We start from the raw sequence: 22103 nt of genomic DNA on the forward strand, positions 1-22103 counted from the left end.
CTATACTCCTTTGGTAAATCAATATCTATTAATAGCTGAATTAATGATACTATTTTTATTATTATTATTATTATACTTGTTTATATTTACCCTTCACCCTTAAAGGAACTGATAATGTTTGCACAATGAGTCCAATCCACAGCTCCAGGATCATTTTTCAGCCATTTTTCGGTTTCTCGCAGAGTGACATCAGACGATCCCACCATAATGATCTCTTTGAAATAATCCACCAACAACGGCAGGTGGACAAACGTTGGGGCAATTATGAGATTAATCAATGTATTTCCATTCAAAACACCTGGACAAGATGGATAGATGAATAATATTTCACATGATCTGACAACAATAATATTTGTCATTGTCAACTTTCAAGGAATCCATAAAAGCAATTCTGCTATAACACTCACAATAGCTATTAGCATCACTGTACATTAAGTTATTATCTGAAGAACACAGAGAGAGGCACTTGTTGGGTTTTTACCTGGCCAGTCCATTATTGCATCACTGTGCCCAGTTTTTAAAAAATCCTGTAGGATCCAGAAGTCCTGTTACCCGATATATACTCCTGCTACACCCATCACACCATATGTTTTTTGGTATTACCAGTGCTGCCCCATCAGAATCTGTGGGGCCCGTAACTAATTAATCTGGCAGGGCCCCCGCTCCCCATACATGTGCCCCCACTCCCCCTTTGCCATACATGCGCCCCTATCACTCATCACAGTACATTCCCCCTATCCCTCATCACAGTACATGGCTCCCCCACTCCCTCATCCCAGTAAATGTCCCCCTCTCCCCTCCCCGCAATCACAGTAAATGTCCCCCTCCTCCCCCCCGCAATCACAGTAAATGTGCCCCTCCCTACCAATCACAGTTAATTTCCACCTTTTCAATCTGCCCCACCTCTCCCCTATCAAATGAATACCCGATTAACTATTTACCTTCTCCTCCGCGATGTTGCAGCTCCGGTCACTGACAGACTGGGAGCGCGGCGCGCAGTCATAACGTCACCGCGCCGCACTCCCAGCCTATCAGAGCCTGGGAGCTGCAGCATCGTGGAGAAGAAGCGGTAGCACGGTCGGTCAGACTAAGGGGCCCAGACAGTCCAGGGAGCCCGGACATACGGAGAGGTCTGTCCGGGCCCCTCACAGCTGCACCGGCCGTACTCCCCTGATTCCGACCCTGGGTATTACTGCCCCCTGTATTGATAACTGATTTACATAGCAGAGGACAGTCAGAAACAGTGGACCTCATTTAGTGTTGGATAGAAGTCCATTTGTGCAACATAGATACGCTGTACATGTGGCAAAACTTGCGTCCGTATTTAAAATTACATACATCTTGTAGTTGCAGCCTCATGCATCCAGAGAGGCGGATCGGGGTGCTCACGTACCGGTCAGAAAGGGCATGCACACGCAAGTTACCCCTGATGAGATGCCTCCAATTTCAGTTGCAAGTATTTTTAGAGTGCACCCTCAAACAAGCGTACCTTTTGCCCGTCCATAAGTATGGCGTACATTTACATGGTGGCAATGACGACGTGTGTTTCTGTCTTTGTTGGATAAAATATTAAACATATTTAAAACTGGGGAAACAAAACTTAAGATGGACTGGACTGGGCTGGTGCCTCTCTGACGGACCTTCAAAGTATTAAGAACGCTCAGAATTTCTGTCCTGAAGCCTCAAAACTTAATGGTCTCAGCCCTTAACGTAAACCAGATGATAAACCAGACAATTCCAGAGTTAAATTAATACTCTGCTCCTTCTAACCACTCAGGATGGTGGGTCTACTCTCAACCACCATCGACCCAGGTGACGGGAGGGAGGACATGAAAACAAAGATAATTGACTTTTACAATGCAGGAGAAGGCTGTACAAATAGATATAAATGCTCTGATCATTATTCTGTGAATTTCATCCCTGCAATCTGTGTTTAAGTATGTTCATCCATGCTGCTACTACTGCTCTGATCATTATTCTGTGAATTTCATCCCTGCAATCTGTGTTTAAGTATGTTCATCCATGCTGCTACTACTGCTCTGATCATTATTCTGTGAATTTCATCCCTGCAATCTGTGTTTAAGTATGTTATAGGAAACTGTTATCTGTTTAAACTTAGGTTGGCACAGTCTTTTATTGCTGCCTAATTTATGATAGGTATCTGGCCTCTATCCTTTCCCACAAATGTTTTCTTTTCCTTTGATTAGCTGACCAATTAGCACATCTGTAGTGTATTCCTAAATTAGACTGACTACATCTTAGCTTCATTCTATGGGGAGACGTATGTGGGGTTAGACGTGTGTGATTTCTGCACTAAGTGGGATTTTCTCACAAAGTGGACGAAAATGCACAGTTAGACAAACATTGGACTACATTTGACTTGCTTTTACTCCCATCAATAAGCAACATCTGCCACAGCCTATTTCAGCACTACTTGTCTATTTATATGGAATACTGCTAAGAGGTAATTCTTAAAATACCCTTGCTTTTTGCTTTTACCCCTTTTATCACAATGTTTCACAAATTGCTTTTCTTAGTCTCATTTCATGGCATGATCTTTAGGACTGTGTCATCTTTCACCCCTCCACCAACACACAAATTTGTTCATATTGCACCTGCATTACTCCACTCACCTCTATTTAACACCCATGAACTGTTGTCCTATTTATTATCTCTAACAAGTACAGCCTCCACCTGTCGCCAGAAAATAAAAGGCCACACATCTTACAATCCCCTTGCCTATCTCTCGCTCACTCTGCTTCTATTAGCTGGTGATATATCACCTAATCCAGGTCCCCCACACTCCTCACACACACATACATCAGAACACTACCGTTCTATAGCAAACCTCAAACACATCACCTGTCTCCCCTCTTTTCCCAAGTCCTTTAAATGTGCCCTTTGGAATGCACGCTCTGTTTGTAACAAACTTACCTCCGTTCATGATCTCTTCCTCTCAAAAAACCTCAACCTTCTGGCAATAACAGAAACATGGCTCATGCAATCAGACACTGCCTCACCTGCAGCACTTTCACATGGTGGCCTCCATCTCACCCACACCTCCAGACCTGAAGGCAGACAAGGAGGTGGGGTTGGACTACTTCTCTCCCCACAGTGCACATACACAGTTCTACCAAATGTCCCATCACTCACGTTCACATCTTTTGAAGTACATGCTATTCGCATTTTTAATCCATTCTCCCTACGTGTTGCAGTGATCTATCGTCCCCCTGGAGCACACCAACAATTTATTGAGGATTTCTCTGCATGGCTCCCTCACTTCTTATCTTCAGACATCCCCACCATCATCATGGGTGACTTCAACATCCCCATTGATAACCCACCTTCCAAAGCTGCTTCCAAACTACTCTCTCTAACATCCTCACTTGACCTCTCCCAGTGGATTGAATCATCTACTCATAAGGATGGCCACTGCCTTGATCTTGTTTTCTCTAGACTATGCTCAGTTTCTAATTTTATTAATACACCCTTCCCCCTCTCGGATCATCACCTTATCAGCTACACTCTCACCCCCACTGCTCTAACCTCTCTACTGTCTGACTCAACCAAGCCTCCTCATACTCGTAGAAATCTTAATTCTATTAATCTTCAACAATTTTCCACCTCTCTCCAACACCTTCTCTCCCCTATCTCTACATTCTCATCCCCTGAGATGGCAGTACCTCATTTTCACCTAACCTTAGCAACGGCCCTTGATCAAGTGGCTCCAGCGACACTTCATACTACACGTCGACTTCGATGTCAACCGTGGCACACCAAAGCAACACGAAATCTTCAAAAACTGTCCCGTAAAGCAGAACGTCACTGGCGTAAATCTCGAAGCTCTAATGACTTCTTCACATATACTTCTGTCTACCACTCCTATCGAAATGCTCTGGACACTGCAAAACAAACATACTTTCAATCTCTTATCTATGCTCAGGCTTCTAACCCCAAACGCCTTTTCAATACATTTAATCATCTTCTCAATCCTCCCACCCCGAACCCTCCATCTACTATCAGTGCTCAGGATCTTGCTTCCTACTTCAAGGACAAGATTGACAAGATCAGACTAGAAATGGTATCCTCTTCCTCAACAAGCCATCAGCTCATTTCCTTCCCACTACCCTCTGACACCCTTTCTTCATTTGACCCCACAAATGAAGAGGAAATTTCTACGCTCTTCTTATCTTCCTACTCTACCTCCTGTCCTCTTGATCCTATTCCCTCGCAAATTGGTAGATCCCTGTCTTCTGTGCTCATTTCACCTCTAACTCAAATCTGTAATCTCTCACTCTCTACTGGCATCTTTCCATCACTATACAAGCATGCAGTGATTACTCCTATTCTAAAAAAACAAAACTCCGACCCAAACTCTCTCTCAAATTACCGTCCCATCTCTCAGCTCCCTTGCCCCTCCAAGCTTCTAGAGAGACTTGCCTACACTCGCCTCACACGCTTTCTTTCCGCAAACAACCTGTTGGATCCTCTTCAGTCTGGCTTTCGTTCTCAACACTCCACAGAGACTGCGCTGACCAAGGTTGTTAATGATCTGATCACTGCTAAGACTGAACGCCATTACTCTCTCCTAATTCTCCTTGATCTCTCGGCTGCATTTGACACCGTTGACCACTCTCTTATCATACAAACACTGCAATCCCTAGGTCTTCAAGACACAGTTCTATCCTGGTTCTCATCTTACCTCTCTAATCGCTCTTTCACTGTTAATTTCTCTGGAGCCACCTCTGCTCCGCTTCCCCTATCAGTTGGAGTACCACAAGGCTCGGTGCTAGGTCCTCTGCTGTTCTCTATCTATACCGCTTCTCTTGGAAATCTAATAAGTTCCTTTGGCTTTCAGTATCATCTCTATGCGGATGATACCCAAATCTATCTATCCTCTCCTGATATCTCGACATCTGTGTTGTCCCGTGTAACTGACTGTCTTTCTGCCATTTCATCTTGGATGGCCTCTCGTCAACTCAAACTTAATCTTTCTAAAACAGAGTTAATAATATTCCCACCCGCCAACAAGAGCATACCTGACATTTCTATCTCTGTTGATAACATGACCATAAATCCCACCCCACAAGCTCGCTGCCTAGGTGTAATCCTTGATTCACGCCTATCCTTTGTTCCCCACATTGACTCTATATCTAAATCATGTTACATACATCTAAAGAACATTTCCAGAATCCGCACATATCTCACACAAGACACTGCTAAAACCTTAATTCATGCACTAATCATCTCCCGCATTGACTATTGCAATTCCCTCCTTACTGGTCTTCCCAAAAACAGACTCAAACCCCTAAAATCTATTTGACATGCTTCGGCAAGACTGATTTTCCTTGCAAATAGCTATTCCTCTGTTGAATCACTCTGTATGTCTCTACACTGGCTGCCTGTCTTCTACCGAATCCAATATAAAATACTTTTACTAACCTACAAGGCCATCAACAAAGCTGCACCAACATACATCTCCTCTCTTGTCTCAAAATATCTCCCAACTCGGCAACTCCGTTCTGCAAAAGATCTGCGTCTCTCATCCACCCTCATTACATCCTCCCATTCCCGGTTACAGGACTTTTTTCGGGCTGCACCCACTCTATGGAACTCTCTCCCTCGCACAATAAGACTCTCCTCTGTTCTACAAACTTTCAAGCGTTCTCTGAAAACCTACCTATTCAGACAAGCTTATAATATTCCTCAACCACCATCTTAACCTCACTACCTTTAGCCTGTTACACAATTTCACACAAGACAACTACCCCCGGAATAACATTGTTGTGTGACAGGATCATTTAGCTTATGAGTCACCCTACCTTTGCAGTCTGGCTGGGCCAAGATGCAAAATGTATACTTAACCTCATGTGTCAATCTCCCATTGTCCCATAGATTGTAAGCTTGCGAGCAGCGGTCTTCTCACCTCTTTGTCTGTTTTACCCAGTTTGTTTATTAGTTTATTACGTTTGTCCCCAATTGTAAAGCGCTGCGGAATATGTTGGCGCTATATAAATAAATGATGATGATGATGATGATGATAAATGCTTTCAGATTGGGATTTCAGGGGAACTGCTGAAGTCCAGGTAAGATCTAGATAGATCTCTTCTATTGGCTATTATAATGTCCTGATGTGATGTGTCATAATTTGACATATGGTTATATTATATTTTTAATCTGTGGTTGGGATATGTATGAGTATATGTATTTAATATTTTTTTTTTATAATTTTAGATATATTATTCGGTTAAAGCGGTTTTCCATTTTTGGGGATGTTTAGACCCCCTTTAACCTACACTAAAATTAGATTGTAAGCACTCACAAGCAGGGCCCCTTCTCCCTCTTGTTTTCCTCCACCTCCTTCTCACCCTGGCTTTCTACCAATCAATAGTCACAATTGGCCACGTTTGCCATTCATGCAATTGCCCTCTGTAATATGGCGACTTATATTACCATTCCATTCAGTAGTTCTTGTGTATGTAACTTTTTGTGAAATTTTATTTATGTGAACTATATCTATAATGTTTGTGCCATCGCTATGCATGGCACTGTAGAACTTTGTGACACTCTATAAATATAATAATAATAATAATAATAATAATAATAATAATAATAATAGGAGCTACCAACAGGTCATGTTTTTAGGAAGTCTTCAATCATGCGTAGGTGAGTTAATCTATTTGGCTGGGTCAGTACTTATACCAACTGTTTTTACAGACAGAGATCCTCAAAATATGACCTGTTGGTAGGTCTTGAGAACTGGGTTTGGACACCTCTGGTCCATGTGTTTGAGAGTAAAGAGGTTCTGGACTATCCCATGAGGTTTGGCTATGACGATGTAATGACCCTTGCTCATGGCGAGAGATAAAGAAGTACAGAAGTTCCAGTTATTTTACCCATCCTCCCATTATCGAGAGCTCACAGTCTAAACAGCTCCTTGGATCTGAGCTGAGTTCAAGCTCATTGAGATTGCCTTGACCTTATCTGGTATTTGATTGAAGACTAACTGGGCAGAGAACTGACAACCAGCATATAGGAAGAGAGCTGCAGTCGACTGATACACTAGGCAGATCCCTCAGTGGGAGATTAGTAAGAGCCATGTGGAGTTGCAGAGACATAAAGTACAATAAATACTGCGGGTTGGAGGTGTCCAGCAAAAGAGTAAAAATGTTGAGGGTCTGTTGACCATTTTTTATTTAAACAGGGATGTGTCCTATCCCTTTCTATATACCATCCCACAGGAACCAGGGATGAGAGAGACTCATCTAGCCTTGGGGTACTCTGAGTAGAAGCCAGGTGCAACCATTGCCATGCAGCAGTCATTTGGAACCTGAAGCCAAACTACCAGATCCCAATGTGCACCAAACATTACAGGCACCTGGGAACTGGTCACACGCATTACACATAATGCAAAAAAAAGAACAAATAACAAAATTATGGATAATCTATGTTTGACTACATCCTCATGTACATTGGTTCAGCTGGCACTATATAGATGTCTTAAATGTACGAAACATACCTGAAGAGAGTGTTTTAAAGAGCAATTGTAAAGGGTACTCCACCAAAAGCTCCATGAACTCCTTGTTATTAGGACCAGCGTAGGTTTCTAGGAACACTCTAGGGTCATATTTCTCATCATGGTGATCTTTGTGTGATGTGGAAGCCATCAGGAGAATTCTAGAAAAAAAATGAACTGGGGTTTGTTTAGTTTTATTGCCGATATTCTCAATTCAATTCAGTGCAAGATCCCGTAGAAGCCTCATGTAATGACATTATGTGGCAAAGTTGGGATGAAATTTCTACTCATTTTGGTCGCCTACTAGCCCAGGATCTCCTCCGTTAGTATTATAAACAATATTTTATCACCTCCACAAACTGAAGTCTTATTGTTGCACTACTTGAAAGGGTTTAGAGTAGGGTGACAATGACTCCATACCCTTTATCAATTTTAAGTTATGAGGAAAGGTTAGCCAGTTTTAGCACGTTTACTTTAGAAAAGAGGCGTCTAAGAGGGGAGATGATTACTATGTATAAATACATTAAGAGTTAATACAGACAACTTTCATAGGCTCTTTTTACCCGAAGGACTGTACACAGGATACACAGTCCACCCTAAGGTTAGAGGAGAGGTTCACAAGCAGCAAATTAAGGGTTTTTTTACCTGCAAAGGTTATCTATGGTTACGACCATTAATTAAAATGTAGGATAGTAGTGGATCGAGGGAGAAGTAGGACTGAAATTTTGGGTCATTTTGCCCGATTTTAAACAGATTGGCGGTTGCTTCATCAGGATAAATTTCAAAGATAAGAGAGGGATCGCAGGAGATCCAAATAGGTTTAACTTGATGGACTGGTGTCTTTTTTTCAACCTCATCAACTATGTTATTTACCCAACTCCTCCCCTGTTTTCTGTAAAAACTTCCGCGACTCAGGAAATTCCTCAATTTTGCTTCACAATCATACGTTATGGCAGAAATATAAGATCACTTCCAGAAATTGACCAAAGCTAATTCTGTACTGTGTTTTGTGCTTCGTAAATTCCTTCCTCTGTCTCACTTTCACTAGGTAGATAAGGTAATTGCTAATTGGTGGCTATAGTTGTAGTGCAAATTTGGACCTTTGCGCAATGTAAGCAAAAAAAACACCAAAAATAATAAATCTGCAAAACTACAATACAAAGACAAAACAACACAAAGTGATCTTACGCAGACATCTATAAACTCTATTATCTACCTGAATTGTGATTGAAATAAAGTGTTTCTGAACCCCTAAAAGGAATTTTTTTTCTATTAGTACAAAAGAGTAAATGTTAGACAATATTCCCCCGTGCAAACTAAAGTACCTTAAATATTGTCACTTTCATTTTGCTTTACAAATAGTACAACTTGGTTCTTTTAATATTTTTATTATTATTATTCAGTCACTGTCCCATTCCTACTAAATGTCTTGCTACAAATTTAGACTGAAACCCACAAGTGAACGTTGCAAAACTTGTGAAGAATATTCAAAACCACAAATTTTTATTATAATGTCTGATGAGATCCTCTGCGATTATTATTATCATTTATTTGTTAGGCGCCACAAGATTTCCGCAGCGCTATACACAGTACAAACAGTAGACTATACAGGGTATAACAGTACAGAACAATAAACAAAAATACCAATACTTCAGAAACTCCATGCAGGCTGCTGCAATAAGCACGGAGCAGAAGAACAGGTGAGGAGACAGGAGGGAAGAGGGCCCTGCTCATGTGAGCTTACATCCTAAAGGAGGTTAGATAGAAACAGGCACAAGGGGAGCCAGAAGAGAGAAGGGAGATCGAGGTGGTTAAGTAGATGGTTGGTAGGCTTTGCGGAAGAGGTGAGTTTTCAGTGCACGTTTGAAGCAGCACAAAGTAGGAGAGAGACGGATGGAACGAGGGAGGTTGTTCCAGTGAAGGGGGGCTGCACTGGAAAAGTCTTGGATTCTGGAGTGGGAAGAGGTGATAAGAGAGGAGGAGAGGCGGCGATCATTGGCTGAGCGCAGGGAGCGGGCCGGAGTGTGTATGGAGAGGAGGTTAGAGATGTAGGGGGCAGTAGAGTGGGAGAGAGCCTTGTAAGTGGTGGTGAGGAGCTTGAACAGTATTCTATAGGGGAAAGGAAGCCAGTGTAGGGCGAGGCAGAGGAGGAGTGGCGTGAGAGGAAGATGAGTCTTGCAGCCGCGTTGAGTATAGAGTGGAGGGGGGAGAGATGGGAGGGGGGAGAGATGGGAGTGGGGGAGGCCAGTGAGGAGAAGGTTGCAATAATCCAGGCGGGAGATAATGAGTGCGTGGATGATAGTTTTGGTGGCATCCTGAAAGAGGAAGGGACGGATGCGGGCGATGTTGCGATTCCACACTTGCATCTCATTTACCTGCTGTACCATTATCACACCTAAATAAAAAGGTCCCCAAATAATGGTGACCAGAAAGAGCAATTTTAAATTGTAACCAAAATATTAATAATAAAATAAATGATAATAATTTTAATTAGAGTTTATAACAATTCAGGAGAATTTCAAAGTTTCATGGCAAATACCTGCAGCTTGCACGTCACTTACTTGTGTACTGTAGGTTGAGTAAGTTCACTCCTCTTGCACTCTGAGCTGTGATGCTCAGTACTAATAGTTGTCTTAAATATACGTAGGACATATATAGCCATTCCTAAAATCCCTCAAACATGTGACACTTCCCTAGGATACAAGTTATTTCAGTTTGTCTAAACGACAACATCCCCCAGCATTGTTTGTGTTCTCAGAGTTCCGGACCATTTATTAGCATCAATATGTCATCTGCAAACAGTGTGTGTTTGTTTACATTCACTCATATAAAATTTATTGTGACAAGCGTCCCTAAAGGCCTGATGTGCGCCTAGACAAGTGCGTGACAACCTTCAGTGCATCGTGGGAAAATATATGCTGCTAAAAGCTAGACATCATTTAAGTCCTAATGCTTTTGTGTTAGAAAGTTCACTCTAATTATTAAGAGTCTATGGGGGCTATTTAGAGTAGGACGTAAGGCACGTTTATAAGCACGGGTGAATAATCCCCTTTGGGCAAGGATTCGTGCTGGTGGTGATGATATGGACTTTTGCAGTTTAAAACAAAATTTAAATAAATAAAAAAAAACTTTAAATAGATAATTAAAAAAAAAAAAAACCCACCTCCCCTCAAAAGTGATGCCAGCACTAGCCTCGGCTGCTTACAGCAATTTGGTGGGGGACAAATGATGTCACTGTTTTTTCCTGGTGCACTACAGGTCTCAGAAGGCCCTGGATGCTATGGTACCGCTAGCACTTGTAGTCCTACAAGCACCAGCATACCCAAGCAGTTCAGGGCTGCCAGAGCTTGCTGGGACTAGTAGTACCACAGGGGAAAATTCAGAAATGTCTATTTTAACTAGATATTACCCTAACAGCCAAGGGGAAAAGGGTGTTGGTATGAGCCCTAGTGCGTCAGCATGAGGCTGTATTTCTTCTAGGTGCTTGTCCGCATTTTTGTTTGGGCCCGATTCTACCCCATTCTGAACAGGCTCTAGGGCTGGTTGTCATTAGGACAGGGGGACCCACGCTGCAGATTTACCTGATATAGAATCACTAGCCCATCCTGTCATAGCAGCTCTTTTAGGGAGAGCTCATTCCCTCTTGTTCCCCCCAATCTATGAGGGCTGGTATCAGTTTTGAGGGAGGGGCATGTCACTTTTTTTATCATTATTTATAGATAAGTTTTTTTATATAAGAAAGAAAGAAAGATAATTGGTGTCTTGCATATACCACTAACGCCTAATTATACACCTATTCATGAAATACATACAGTCATGGGCAAAAGTTTTGAGAATGACACAAATATTATTTTCCACAAACTCTGCTTCCTCAGTTTTTATGATGGCAATTTGCATATACTTCAGAATGTCAAGAAGAGTGATCAGATGAAATGCAATTAATATCAAAGTCCCTCTTGGCCATGACAATGAAATTTATCCCAAAAACAACATTTCCACTGCATTTCAGCCTTGCCACAAAAGGACCAGCTGACATCAGGTCAGTGATTCTCTCATTAACAGAGGTGAAAGTGTTGATGAGGACAAGGCTGGAGATCACTCTGTCATGCTGACTGAGTTAGAATAACGGACTGGAAGCTTTAAAAGGAGGGTTGTTTACCATGGTTACCTGCAAGGAAACACGTGCAGTTATCACTGCTTAGCACATAAAGGGCTTCACAGGCAAGGATATTGCTGCTAGTAAGATTGCACCTAAATCTACCATTTATCAGATCATCAAGTACTTCAAGGAGAGAGGTTCAAAGAGGGCTTCAGGGAGCCCATGTCCAGCAAGCACCAGGACCGTCTCCTAAAGTTGATTCAGCTGCGGGATCAGGGCACTACCAAAAAGAACAACTTATGGTTTTTAAAAAAGCCCCTGATTTCAAACGCACACTGACGTCTAGCTACATCCCTACAAAAAATTCCATTGTAACCAACAATTGGCTACACAATACCAAGAAGGGTTTCTACTACTGTGGACAATGCTCGAATTGCACCAGGCTAGGATGTAGAAGCACTAGGCCGATTACGGAGTATCGGTCCATGGTTAGTGGGAAGTCCTACAAAATTCAGGAATTCATTACTTGCCCCAGCAATAATGTAATATATCTACTACAGTGCAACTGCGGCAAACAATATGTAGGCAGGACCATCAGGCAACTGAAGAAAAGAATTAGAGAACACCTTATGAATATAAAGATCGGGTTTGAGAATCATCATGTTTCAAAACATTTCAAAGATATACACAACTGCGAGTATGATGGTATGAACTTTTTGGGGATCAAGAAGGTCACAAATAACTGGAGAGGGGGTAACTTTATGCAACAATTGAATAAAGAAGAAACTAGGGCCATTTATTACCTTAAAACACTAGCTCCACTAGGGGGTAAATGTATGAAGCTCCGGGTTCTTCAACACCCGCGAGTTCGGCGTCTTCAGCACTTAAATTTAAAGCGGCGCTGCCTTGTAAAGTGAAGTTTCCCTTTACAAGGCAGCGCCGCTTTAAATTTAAGCGCTGAAGACGCCGAACTCGCGGGTGTTGAAGAACCCGGAGCTTCATACATTTACCCCTATGTGTCTGAACATTGATTTCGATCTGTCTCTGTGAAAAACAGGTATTATTCATATCGAAGATAGAATCTGGCACTCTCCAATATAGTGATTGGCGCTCTGGACAGATTGTTCTGGGAGGTGAGTATGATGTACCTACAGTCATACCTCTCTGGTTGTGCCCAATCTCAACTGACCTTGGAAGCGAAACAGAGAGGGCCAGGTAAGTAGCAGGATTGGGGACTACCTGCGAATACCTGGTACTGTAGGTCTTGCATCTCTAACCTTGACATATCTTTGTTCTTGTGCTTACCAATACAGGAATATATACAAACAAGTGCCATACCCGTTAATATAATGGGACTGCTGGTTATGAACCAATATTGATTAGATACAGATTATTACCTGTTAATATATTTATCTGTCATCATTGGACCCTGTAAAATGCTTATGGGGGTATCATGCTACAATATCAGATCAATGTTTCTTATATATATATCTCTCAAATCTAATTGCCCACATCTAGGAATTGGATCTTTTCCTTTTAAGTAATAACTTTTCATAGCAACTATGGTATGATCTATAGACATTTATATGCTTTGTACTTATGTATTCAATATTAGTCATATCGTTTGTACACAATAGGTTTTGAACATTTTTGTTTAATTGAGTTATATGTATTGCTCTTTTTTATGCATCATCATTAGAATGGGTTTATCATTTTAGAACCATTCTTTACTCTGTATGATTATGATTGATTTTATTTGGTTCCCTTAACTGTCAGCCTCCGGCCGCTATTGAAATACTTATTATGGATACAGAGATGCCAAACAACCAATCATTCTAAGTCATGCTCTATTTAAATCACCTAACCATGAATGTTTACCTAAACCCTTGAGAAAGTCCTGTATGGGACGAAACACGTTGGGCACACCCATTCCACGTAACAGCCCATCGATACCCATCACGGAGACCTCCTTACAGATGTCACATTTGTGCAGCTGTACCACACAGAAACAAGCATAATCTCACTTCCGCCGCGCGGCTGGAAACCGCAGGAACAATAACAGCAAGTATCATCTATCCACATTTGGTCATTCATTGCCCTGCTTTTGTATTATATCTGCATGTCCTTAAAGCCCGGTTGAACTTAGGGCATGGCTATTTGTTACCAAAATAGACTCACGCTTTCCGAGCAAAATTTTTTTGCCCTCAATTGTCTGGTTCTTTTTCCATCATTATTATGACTGCACGGTCTTTTTCACTCTGGCACGAATAGGAACATTTTCATCTTTAGTTTTGGCTGGAGGCTAATATTATTTCTTGGGACATAAGCAAAAATGATTATTGACTACCAGTCCTGTATGAATGTACATCACACCAGGGGGGTCTCTTGTCTTTGTTTATCAGTGGGTCTATGTGCGCTAGCATAGGAAAAGTGTCCACAGACAGAGCTCTATGTTAATTACAGAAGAATGCATTGTGTATTTAAATGTAAGTGTGTCTGGAGTGTGATCTTTCCTGTTTAAACAAACTCTGCTGTATAGCCACATAACAATACCTGTTCCTAATCAGGAGTGACTCATCTGCTATCTCCTTGTCTGTATGTTTACCTTTGAAAAGGTAAACACAGAAAAGGACCAATCAAGCCGGTCCTGGAATTGCTGATGAGGTCATTTTTGGGCTTAAAAGACAGCTACAGAGGACAGCAAATTGGCATTCACTACAAAGTGATAGCTGAGGTCAGGCTGGCATTGAGATATCGATTTCTGCCTTGACAGGAAAGGGACAATCGGTCCCTGGAGTACTGCTGTTGCCCTGATCTACCTCTCCAGGTCTTGGGGAGCTGTGTGTCCACCAAAAGCGGAGTGACAGTGACTTAGGGCTGCTACGTTTGCTGGTAGTCTTAGAGAGAGGGGAGAAGCTTGGATTGATAGACAGCAGTCCCTGAAAGTGACAAGGATACTGGTGAGGTGTTTGCATTATACCCTGTATGTTGTCTGTGCCAGACTGTAGTGTTTCAAGTTATTATTTAAATATGTTTATTGCTGTTTTGTGCTACCATTTTCTTAAATAAATGTATTTGTTTTATTTTGGATATTTGCCTGTGTGATTTTGAACCTTGGATAGGTACTGGGTAGGCCAGCTGTGTGGTGTAGGAGGTTACGTTAAACCCGGTATCCTCACAGCTACCATCAGTCCTGTGTCATGCCAACAGTAAAGCATCCTGAGACCATTCATGTGTGGGGTTGTTTCTCAGCCAAGGGAGTAGGCTCACTCACATTTTTGCCTAAGAACACAGCCATGAATAAAGAATGGTACCAAAACTTCCTCCAATAGCAACTTCTCCCAACCATCCAAGAACAGCTTGGGGATGAACAATGCCTTTTCCAGCATGATGGAGCACCTTGCCATAAGGCAAAAGTGATAAGTGGCTCGGGGATCAAAACATCAAAATTTTGGGTCCATGGCCAGGAATCTCTTCACTTAATCGCATTGTGAACTTGTGGTCAATCCTCAAGAGGCGGGTGGACAAACAAAAAACCCACAAATTCTGACAAACTACAGGCATTGATTAGGCAACAATGGGTGCCATCAGTCAGTATGTAGCCCAGAAGTTGATTGACAGCATGCCAGGGCGAATTGCAGAGGTCTTCAAAAAGAAGGGTCAATACTGCAAATATTGACTCTTTGAATAAACTTAATGTAAATATCAATAAAAGCCTTTGACACTTACGAAATGCTTGTAATTTTACTTCAGTATACCAGAGCAACATCTGACAAAAAGGTCTAAAAACACTGAAGCAGCAAAGTTTGTGAAAACCAATACTTGTGTCATTCTCAAAACTTTTGGTCATGTCTGTAAAGAGCCATTTAAGCATTTTCATTTGAATTGCCTGTATCGTAAGATAGGTTGGGTACCTTATATGGAAACCCCGACATCGAATACACCGACATGATGACAGCGTACGTCTAATCCCTGATAGAATGCAAATCGAATACACCGACATGATGACAGCGAACGTCTAATCCCCGACAGAGTGCAAATAGTGACAGCTTGAAAAACTGACGTGAATGAAGATCCCAGCAGGCTCCACTGATGTCACTTTGAAGGTCCACACTAAGATTCGTGGTGTTAAGCTATTAATTTAAGGAGGCACTGGCTGTACAATGTTCTTGTAGACTGTACAGCCAGCACCTCCTTAAATTACCAGCGTAACACCATGAATCTTAGTGTGGGCCTTCAAAGTGATGCAATTGGAGCCTGCTGGGATCTTCATTCATCGGAAGTCTTTGACGTCTGTCAAGCTGTCACTATTTGCACTCTGTCGGCGATTAGACGTTTGCTGTCATGTCGGTGTATTCGATCTTGGGGTTTCCATGATATTTGCAACTCAAAATAAACACTATTTTGTTCTGCATCAGGGCCACCTACCCCCTGATACTTCAGAGCCTCTCCTTTCATTCTAACCAACTCTTCATTTTTTTTTTCTTAAATATTGCTTAGTTTTTATTATTAACCATGAGAGTGAAGTGATTGGTTTATTGAATTAAATCAAAAGTAAAGAGCAAAATCCCCACTCCACCAACTCAGACTTAATTGAAAAAGTAAACTCTTTTTAGGAAGGGGTAATGTCCATAAAAGTGTACCCTCTCCACCTCTTCATCTCCTTTCAATATTCTTGCTCCACAAAAAGGAAATTTCCATTCTTCACTGCTCTGCAGAACTAGGTGCGTTTATTGCAAACTTCCATCCCTTTGCCCAACTCCTAAGCATAGCCTGTGCATGGTTCTGCTGATACACAAATGATACCATCCTGCTCTACAAACCTATACGCCTGCTGGATGAATCATTTTATTTTACTCCCAACATCAGATCACATGATACCCAATGAACTGAGAACATCTCATTGAGTTATCATTATTATTATTATTATTATTAATCTTTATATGGCACCACAAGGTTTCCACAGCTCCGTACAGATACAACAAACAGTACAGGGTAAAACAGAGCAAAACAAGTAGAACCAAGACTCCAAAAGCTCTAAGCATAACAAGTACAGTGACATTGGAGAAGAAGAAATGGTATTGAGAGAGAAGGGAAGAGGGCCCTGTGTGTAGGAGCTTATATACTAAAGGGAGGGGAAACAGGAGGCACAAGAGGAGTCAGTGGAGGGGATCAGGTGTAAGAGGAGACAGGGAAGAGGGAGGTGAGGAGAACAAGGCTGGTGAAGGTTAGGTGGATGGCTGGTAGGCTTTGAGGAAGAGATGGGTTTTGAGAGCCCGTTTGAAAGTGTTCAGATTAGGGGACAGATGGATGGAGCGAGGAAGGTCGTTCCAGTGAAGGGGGGCAGCACAGGAATTCTGGTGCGGGATGAGGTAATCAGTGCAGAGGAAAGGCGACGGTCATTGGCCAAGCACAGGGAACGGGCGGGAGTGTGAATCAAGAGGAGGTAAGAGATATAAGGGGCAGTGAAATGGGAGAGGGCCTTGTAGGTGATGGTGAGGAGTTTAAAGAGGATTCTGTAGGGGAAAGGGAGCCAGTGCAGGGCAAGGCAGAGAGGTGAGGCAGAGGAAGAGGAGCGTGAAAGAAAGAGGAGTCTCGCAGCTGCATTGAGAATAAAGTGAAGGGAGGCAAGATGGGAGTGAGGGAGGCCCGTGAGGTGAAGGTTACAATAATCAAGACGGGAGATTATGAGAGCGTGGATAATAGTATTGGCGACATCCTGAGAAAGGAAGGGCCGGATGCGGGCAATATTCCGTATTTGGAAACGACAGGATTAGGCAAGAGATTGAATGTGGGGGCAAAAGAGAGGGGGAAGTCAAGGGTGATGCCCAGACAGCGGAGTTGGGGGACAGGAGAGATGGTGGTGTTATTAACGGTGATGGAGGGATCAAGGTTGTTAGAAGATTTAGAAGAAGGGAAAACAATGAGCTCAGTGTGAAGACATCCAGGAGGAGATGGTGGAAACTCGAGAGAGGGCGGGGGGGGGGGGGGGGGTCAGGAGAAGAAATGTTGAGTTGATCTGTAGAATTATTTAGGTGAAACACCTGTTGAGTTATGTATAATGTGATATTTATTTTTAAAGAAAGCAATTAGTAAAGATACCCGCTAATGCCTAGAACTCAGTGGAATAAATTTAATGTTCTGAATGGACTTTATTAAAATGTATCCATAGTACCATCAATGAATCATATATTTCGAACATTCGTCATAGTAATAATGTTGTAATCGATACATATACTTATTATATACTGTTTTGTTTTTATTTCATTTTCTCCTTGATTCTCATGTTGCCTTGAACATTTTTGAAAAAAGTTTTGATACTTAGTGCAAATCCAATTATAATTTAGTTTTTAATAGGAGCAATATTTATTTCTTCCCTTCTCCCCCTTCCTCCCGTCTCTCTGTCTCATCCATGTGTCTGTCTGTCTTCCCCTCCCTTTAGATTGTTCGCTCCTTTGAGCAGGGCTCTCCTACCTTCTGTTTCCATCACTTTTAACTGCGCTCTCCAGCTACTCAGCTCTCCTCCTCTCAGTCCCTCTGCCCTCTGTCTCCTCTCGCTTCTCTCCGCTCCCCTCAGTGACTCTCAACCTGTCATCTGTGCCCACCCTCTTGGGCCATAGTTACCTGCCTATACTCACTTTTCCCCTCCCTCCCTCTCTTTCATGCTGTGCCTGAGCCCCCAGAGTTATAGTGCTTACTGTTACTTGTACTGTGCTGTTTCACCTTGTATGGCGCTACGGATACTTTGTGGCGCCCTATAAATAAAAATTAATAATAAAAAAATTAATCATAATAATTTACACTCCATCAGTCATCTTGTCTATGCCCAATAACCCATGTATGATCATTTAGACTGACATTATAGTGTCATGAATCATGGCAGATTATTGCTCCACCTTGTAACTGGGCTCCTTGTCTTTGAGCAGGGGAGTAACTACCATGGGTGTGGCGGCTCTAGGGTCTGGAGTTAAGGGAAGGATGATGTGTTTGCAGATGTCTTTTTATACAGTCTTCATCCTTACCCGGTAGCACTTCATTCTCCTTAGGTGCAGGACTAATGTAGGAAATGTTAATTAGGACCTCTTTAGGCAAACACCTGAGATGACTAGCTGGATGGTTATAATAGCCATGAAAAGATGCACTACCCAATCCGTGGGTAGTGCATCATTGAATTGCTCCCTGCCATCACTGTAAGCATGGACCTGGGGTACCCTGACCGTTATTCAAATCCTGTACCATGGGGAAAATTCTTAGTGAAAAGTATATGAACAACATTGATTATTTGGTATTAAGAAAATGTATACTGTATTGTAGTGTGTGTGAAGTCTAACTGAGTTGGCCTCTTATACTCCGTAGGCTGTTTTCCGAGAATTCTATGCCATCCTGACTTTTTGTTTACTCTATGTGGCCTGAACAAAGCTCATCATTCTCCCAATTCATTGCATCCACCACCCTTTGCCTTTTCTTGACTTGGTCCTCTCATCCTTCTGGTCCGGTTGTAAATACAAGACTTGCTCCTGTTTACCAACATCCTAACAAACACAGCTATACAGTACCCTTCTGTGGAGCAGTCATCTTGCTCTCTTCTGCATGGGACAGTATCGGAGGAGCACCAGGGGAATGAGCTCTGCATGGGGAGATAGCACCAGGCCAAGTCAAAGCCATAGTAATGAGTGAGACAACAGCCTGAGAATTAGAGCAAAGACTGAAAGTCTCCATCGAGGAGTAGGGAGTAAACGTCAGTAGCACTGAGCATTACAGTGTACTGTAAAAGCCTGTGTAATAAGTGTAGAGGTGGAGGACCAGAGCCTGCATTGCTCGGATTGTATGTGGAGTCAAGAGTGGATACATGTGGTGCTATTGCTTGCTTGTGTCCAACGCAAGGCCACTGACTGGAGATGGGGCTCATCTTGGCTGAAGGAGGCATAATGCTTTACTTCACATGTATACCAACATCTGCAATAACCACATCAATAAATTACAAATTGTGTATCTAGGAGTCAGAGATAGAGTCCGGTGTGTGAGCGGAACCCTGTTCTATTACTAAACTGTTGAAGTTAGTGCGAAATCTAGACTAAGCTTCGTTCTATACCACAGTATTGTTGTTACTTGTTATTGATTTGTGAACTGCACGGTTCTGTTTTCTTGTTATTCCTTTTACTGCATTTTCCATGGCTACATAGTTGCTGGTATTGATCAGTGACATGCAATGAACAGGAAGATGTCAAATGTGGTTTAAATTCAGGGATTGAAAACTTTTTAATGCACTTACATAACACAACACAAACATAATATCTGCTGCAGTAAAGTTAAGACAATGAAATTAATAATTAAGAAGAGCATCAATTCCATAAGACAAACTTTAGGAAAATGAAAGTCACTGATGTCTACAAGCAGAACTCTTGCTAAGAGCTCTATGTAAATTTGTTGCAATTAAATTCATTTTTTCTTGCAAGCAACAACATACAATATATGCTTGTGATCCAACAAATGGGTATCTATCGTGTTCTGGTACTGCTTAGAATTCACAATAGTGAATCCCAAATCTCCAAGACCCTTTTTTATAAAGTCTTCATCAATCGTCAAGATGAAGAACTTGTCATTGTTGATCATATAATAGGACATGTTAATAGGTACAAACAAGACAAGGTGACCTCCGACCTTCAGAAGTGACGTAAATTTTTTCAGATTACTGACGTATGCAGCACGATCTTTACTGATGGATTCCAGATACAAGACATTGTACACACAGTCCACTGGGTCCAAAACCACGGGGTCCAAGGGCTTGTCTTTGGTGAAATCACATTTTAGGACACGTACTGCCCCTCTCACTTTTTCTTCATGCTCCTTCCATGTACTGAAAAACATGAACACGTTGACCTTTTAAAATATTTTGCATGCACTTCTACAACTTTTCATTATCAAATATCATTACTTATTCACAAAGATTACAGAGATTCAAAACTGGGTCTAGTAAAAGGCAAACGACTCAAATCCATTTATAGCCCGATGCTACACATTACTGCACAGTAAAAGAGATAAAACTTCCCCATCATGGATGAAGTGGTACACGGCACTGTACAGAGAATATTTGGTCAGTCACATCAGTCCCTGCCCCACTACAGCTTACATTCCTAACACAAACACCTGAGTCCAATTTCGCAGTAGGTTTATGGAGCGTGCAAGGAAATTGGCAGCACGGTGGCTTAGTGGTTATCACTTCTGCTGCACAGCACTGGGGTCATGAGTTTGATTCCCAACCATGGCCTTATCTGTGTGGAGTTTGTATGTTCTCCCCGAGTTTGTGTGGGTTTCCTCCGGGTGCTCTGGTTTCCTACCACACTCCAAAAAATTACTGGTAGGTTAATTGGCTGCTAATAATTTGCTGTGTGTGTGTGTGTGTGTGTGTGTGTGTGTGTTAGGGGATTTAGATTGTAAGCTCCAATGGGGCAGGGACTGATGTGAGTGATTTCTCTGAACAGCGCTGCGGAATTAGTTGTGCTACATAAATAGATGATGAAAATATGCACCCGGAGCAAACATGTGAAGAACTTGCAAGCTCGATACAAATAGGGTCTTGGTTAGAATTGAACCCATTTGAATATGGTTAATATTCTTAAATTAAGTTATTCTTTAGTTAACTCTTTTTGCTTAACTATTGCAAACTTTTTAACGTCCTTTGGACTAGTGCCTCAATTTTCATACAGGTATCTAGGTATTTATAAGGTGACAAAATTCTATCCTCCTTTGGTAAATCAATATCTATTAATAGTTGAATTAATGATACTATTTTTATTATTATTATACTTGTTGCTATTTACCTTTCACCCTTAAAGGAACTGATAATGTCTGCACAATGAGACCAATCCACAGCTCCAGGATCCTTTTTCAGCCATTTTTCGGTTTCTCGCAGAGTGACATCAGACGATCCCACCATAATGATCTCTTTGAAATAATCCACCAACAACGGCAGGTGGACAAACGTTGGGGAAATTATGAGATTAATCAATGTATTTCCATTCAAAACACCTGAACAAGATGGATAGATGAATAATATTTCACATGATTTGACAACAGTATTTGACATTGTCAACTTTCAAGGAATCCATAAAAGAAATTCTACTATAACACTCACAATATCTATTAGCATCACTGTACATGATGTACAGAGAGAGGCATTTCATCATCATCATCACCATCACCACCTATTTATATAGCGCCACTAATTAAATGTTCCCCTCAACCCAAAGTATATATGTTCCCCTCTCCCCTCCCCGCAATCACAGTAAATGTACCCCTCTCTCCTCCCCTCCCCCAAGGTGAATGCTCCCCCAACTCACAGTAAATGTGCCCCTCCCCCCAATCACATTTAATATCCCCCTTTTCTATCTGCCCCGCCTCTGCACCATCAAACGAATACCCGATTAACTACTTACCTTCTCCCCTGCGATGCTGCAGCTCCGGTCACTGACAGACTGGGAGCACGGC

The 22103-nt window shown here is 41.9% G+C and overlaps 1 protein-coding gene and 1 pseudogene across 3 annotated transcripts in view; one reads left to right on the forward strand and one right to left on the reverse strand.

The window, feature by feature from the left end:
• LOC142101298 (nicotinamide N-methyltransferase-like) overlaps positions 1–22103 on the reverse strand; it is a 32716-nt gene that overhangs the window by 5782 nt on the left and 4831 nt on the right. The window contains exons 1-3 of one of the 3 annotated variants that reach the window (XM_075185657.1): positions 10078–10276; positions 7520–7677; positions 91–298 (exon numbers count right to left, since the gene is read on the reverse strand). In XM_075185657.1, the coding sequence (XP_075041758.1) occupies positions 91–298; positions 7520–7677; positions 10078–10178 (467 nt within the window). In that variant the 5' untranslated portion in view covers positions 10179–10276. Of the gene's footprint in view, positions 1–90; positions 299–7519; positions 7678–10077; positions 10277–19863; positions 20473–21436; positions 21645–22103 lie in introns of those variants that run through there. The other 2 variants (XM_075185658.1, XM_075185660.1) reach the window with 2 other exon arrangements.
• LOC142102562 (5S ribosomal RNA) lies at positions 12762–12879 on the forward strand (annotated as a pseudogene).

The sequence above is a fragment of the Mixophyes fleayi genome, chromosome 9 (genome assembly GCF_038048845.1).
Source record: "Mixophyes fleayi isolate aMixFle1 chromosome 9, aMixFle1.hap1, whole genome shotgun sequence".
In the NCBI taxonomy this organism is placed as follows: domain Eukaryota; kingdom Metazoa; phylum Chordata; class Amphibia; order Anura; family Limnodynastidae; genus Mixophyes; species Mixophyes fleayi.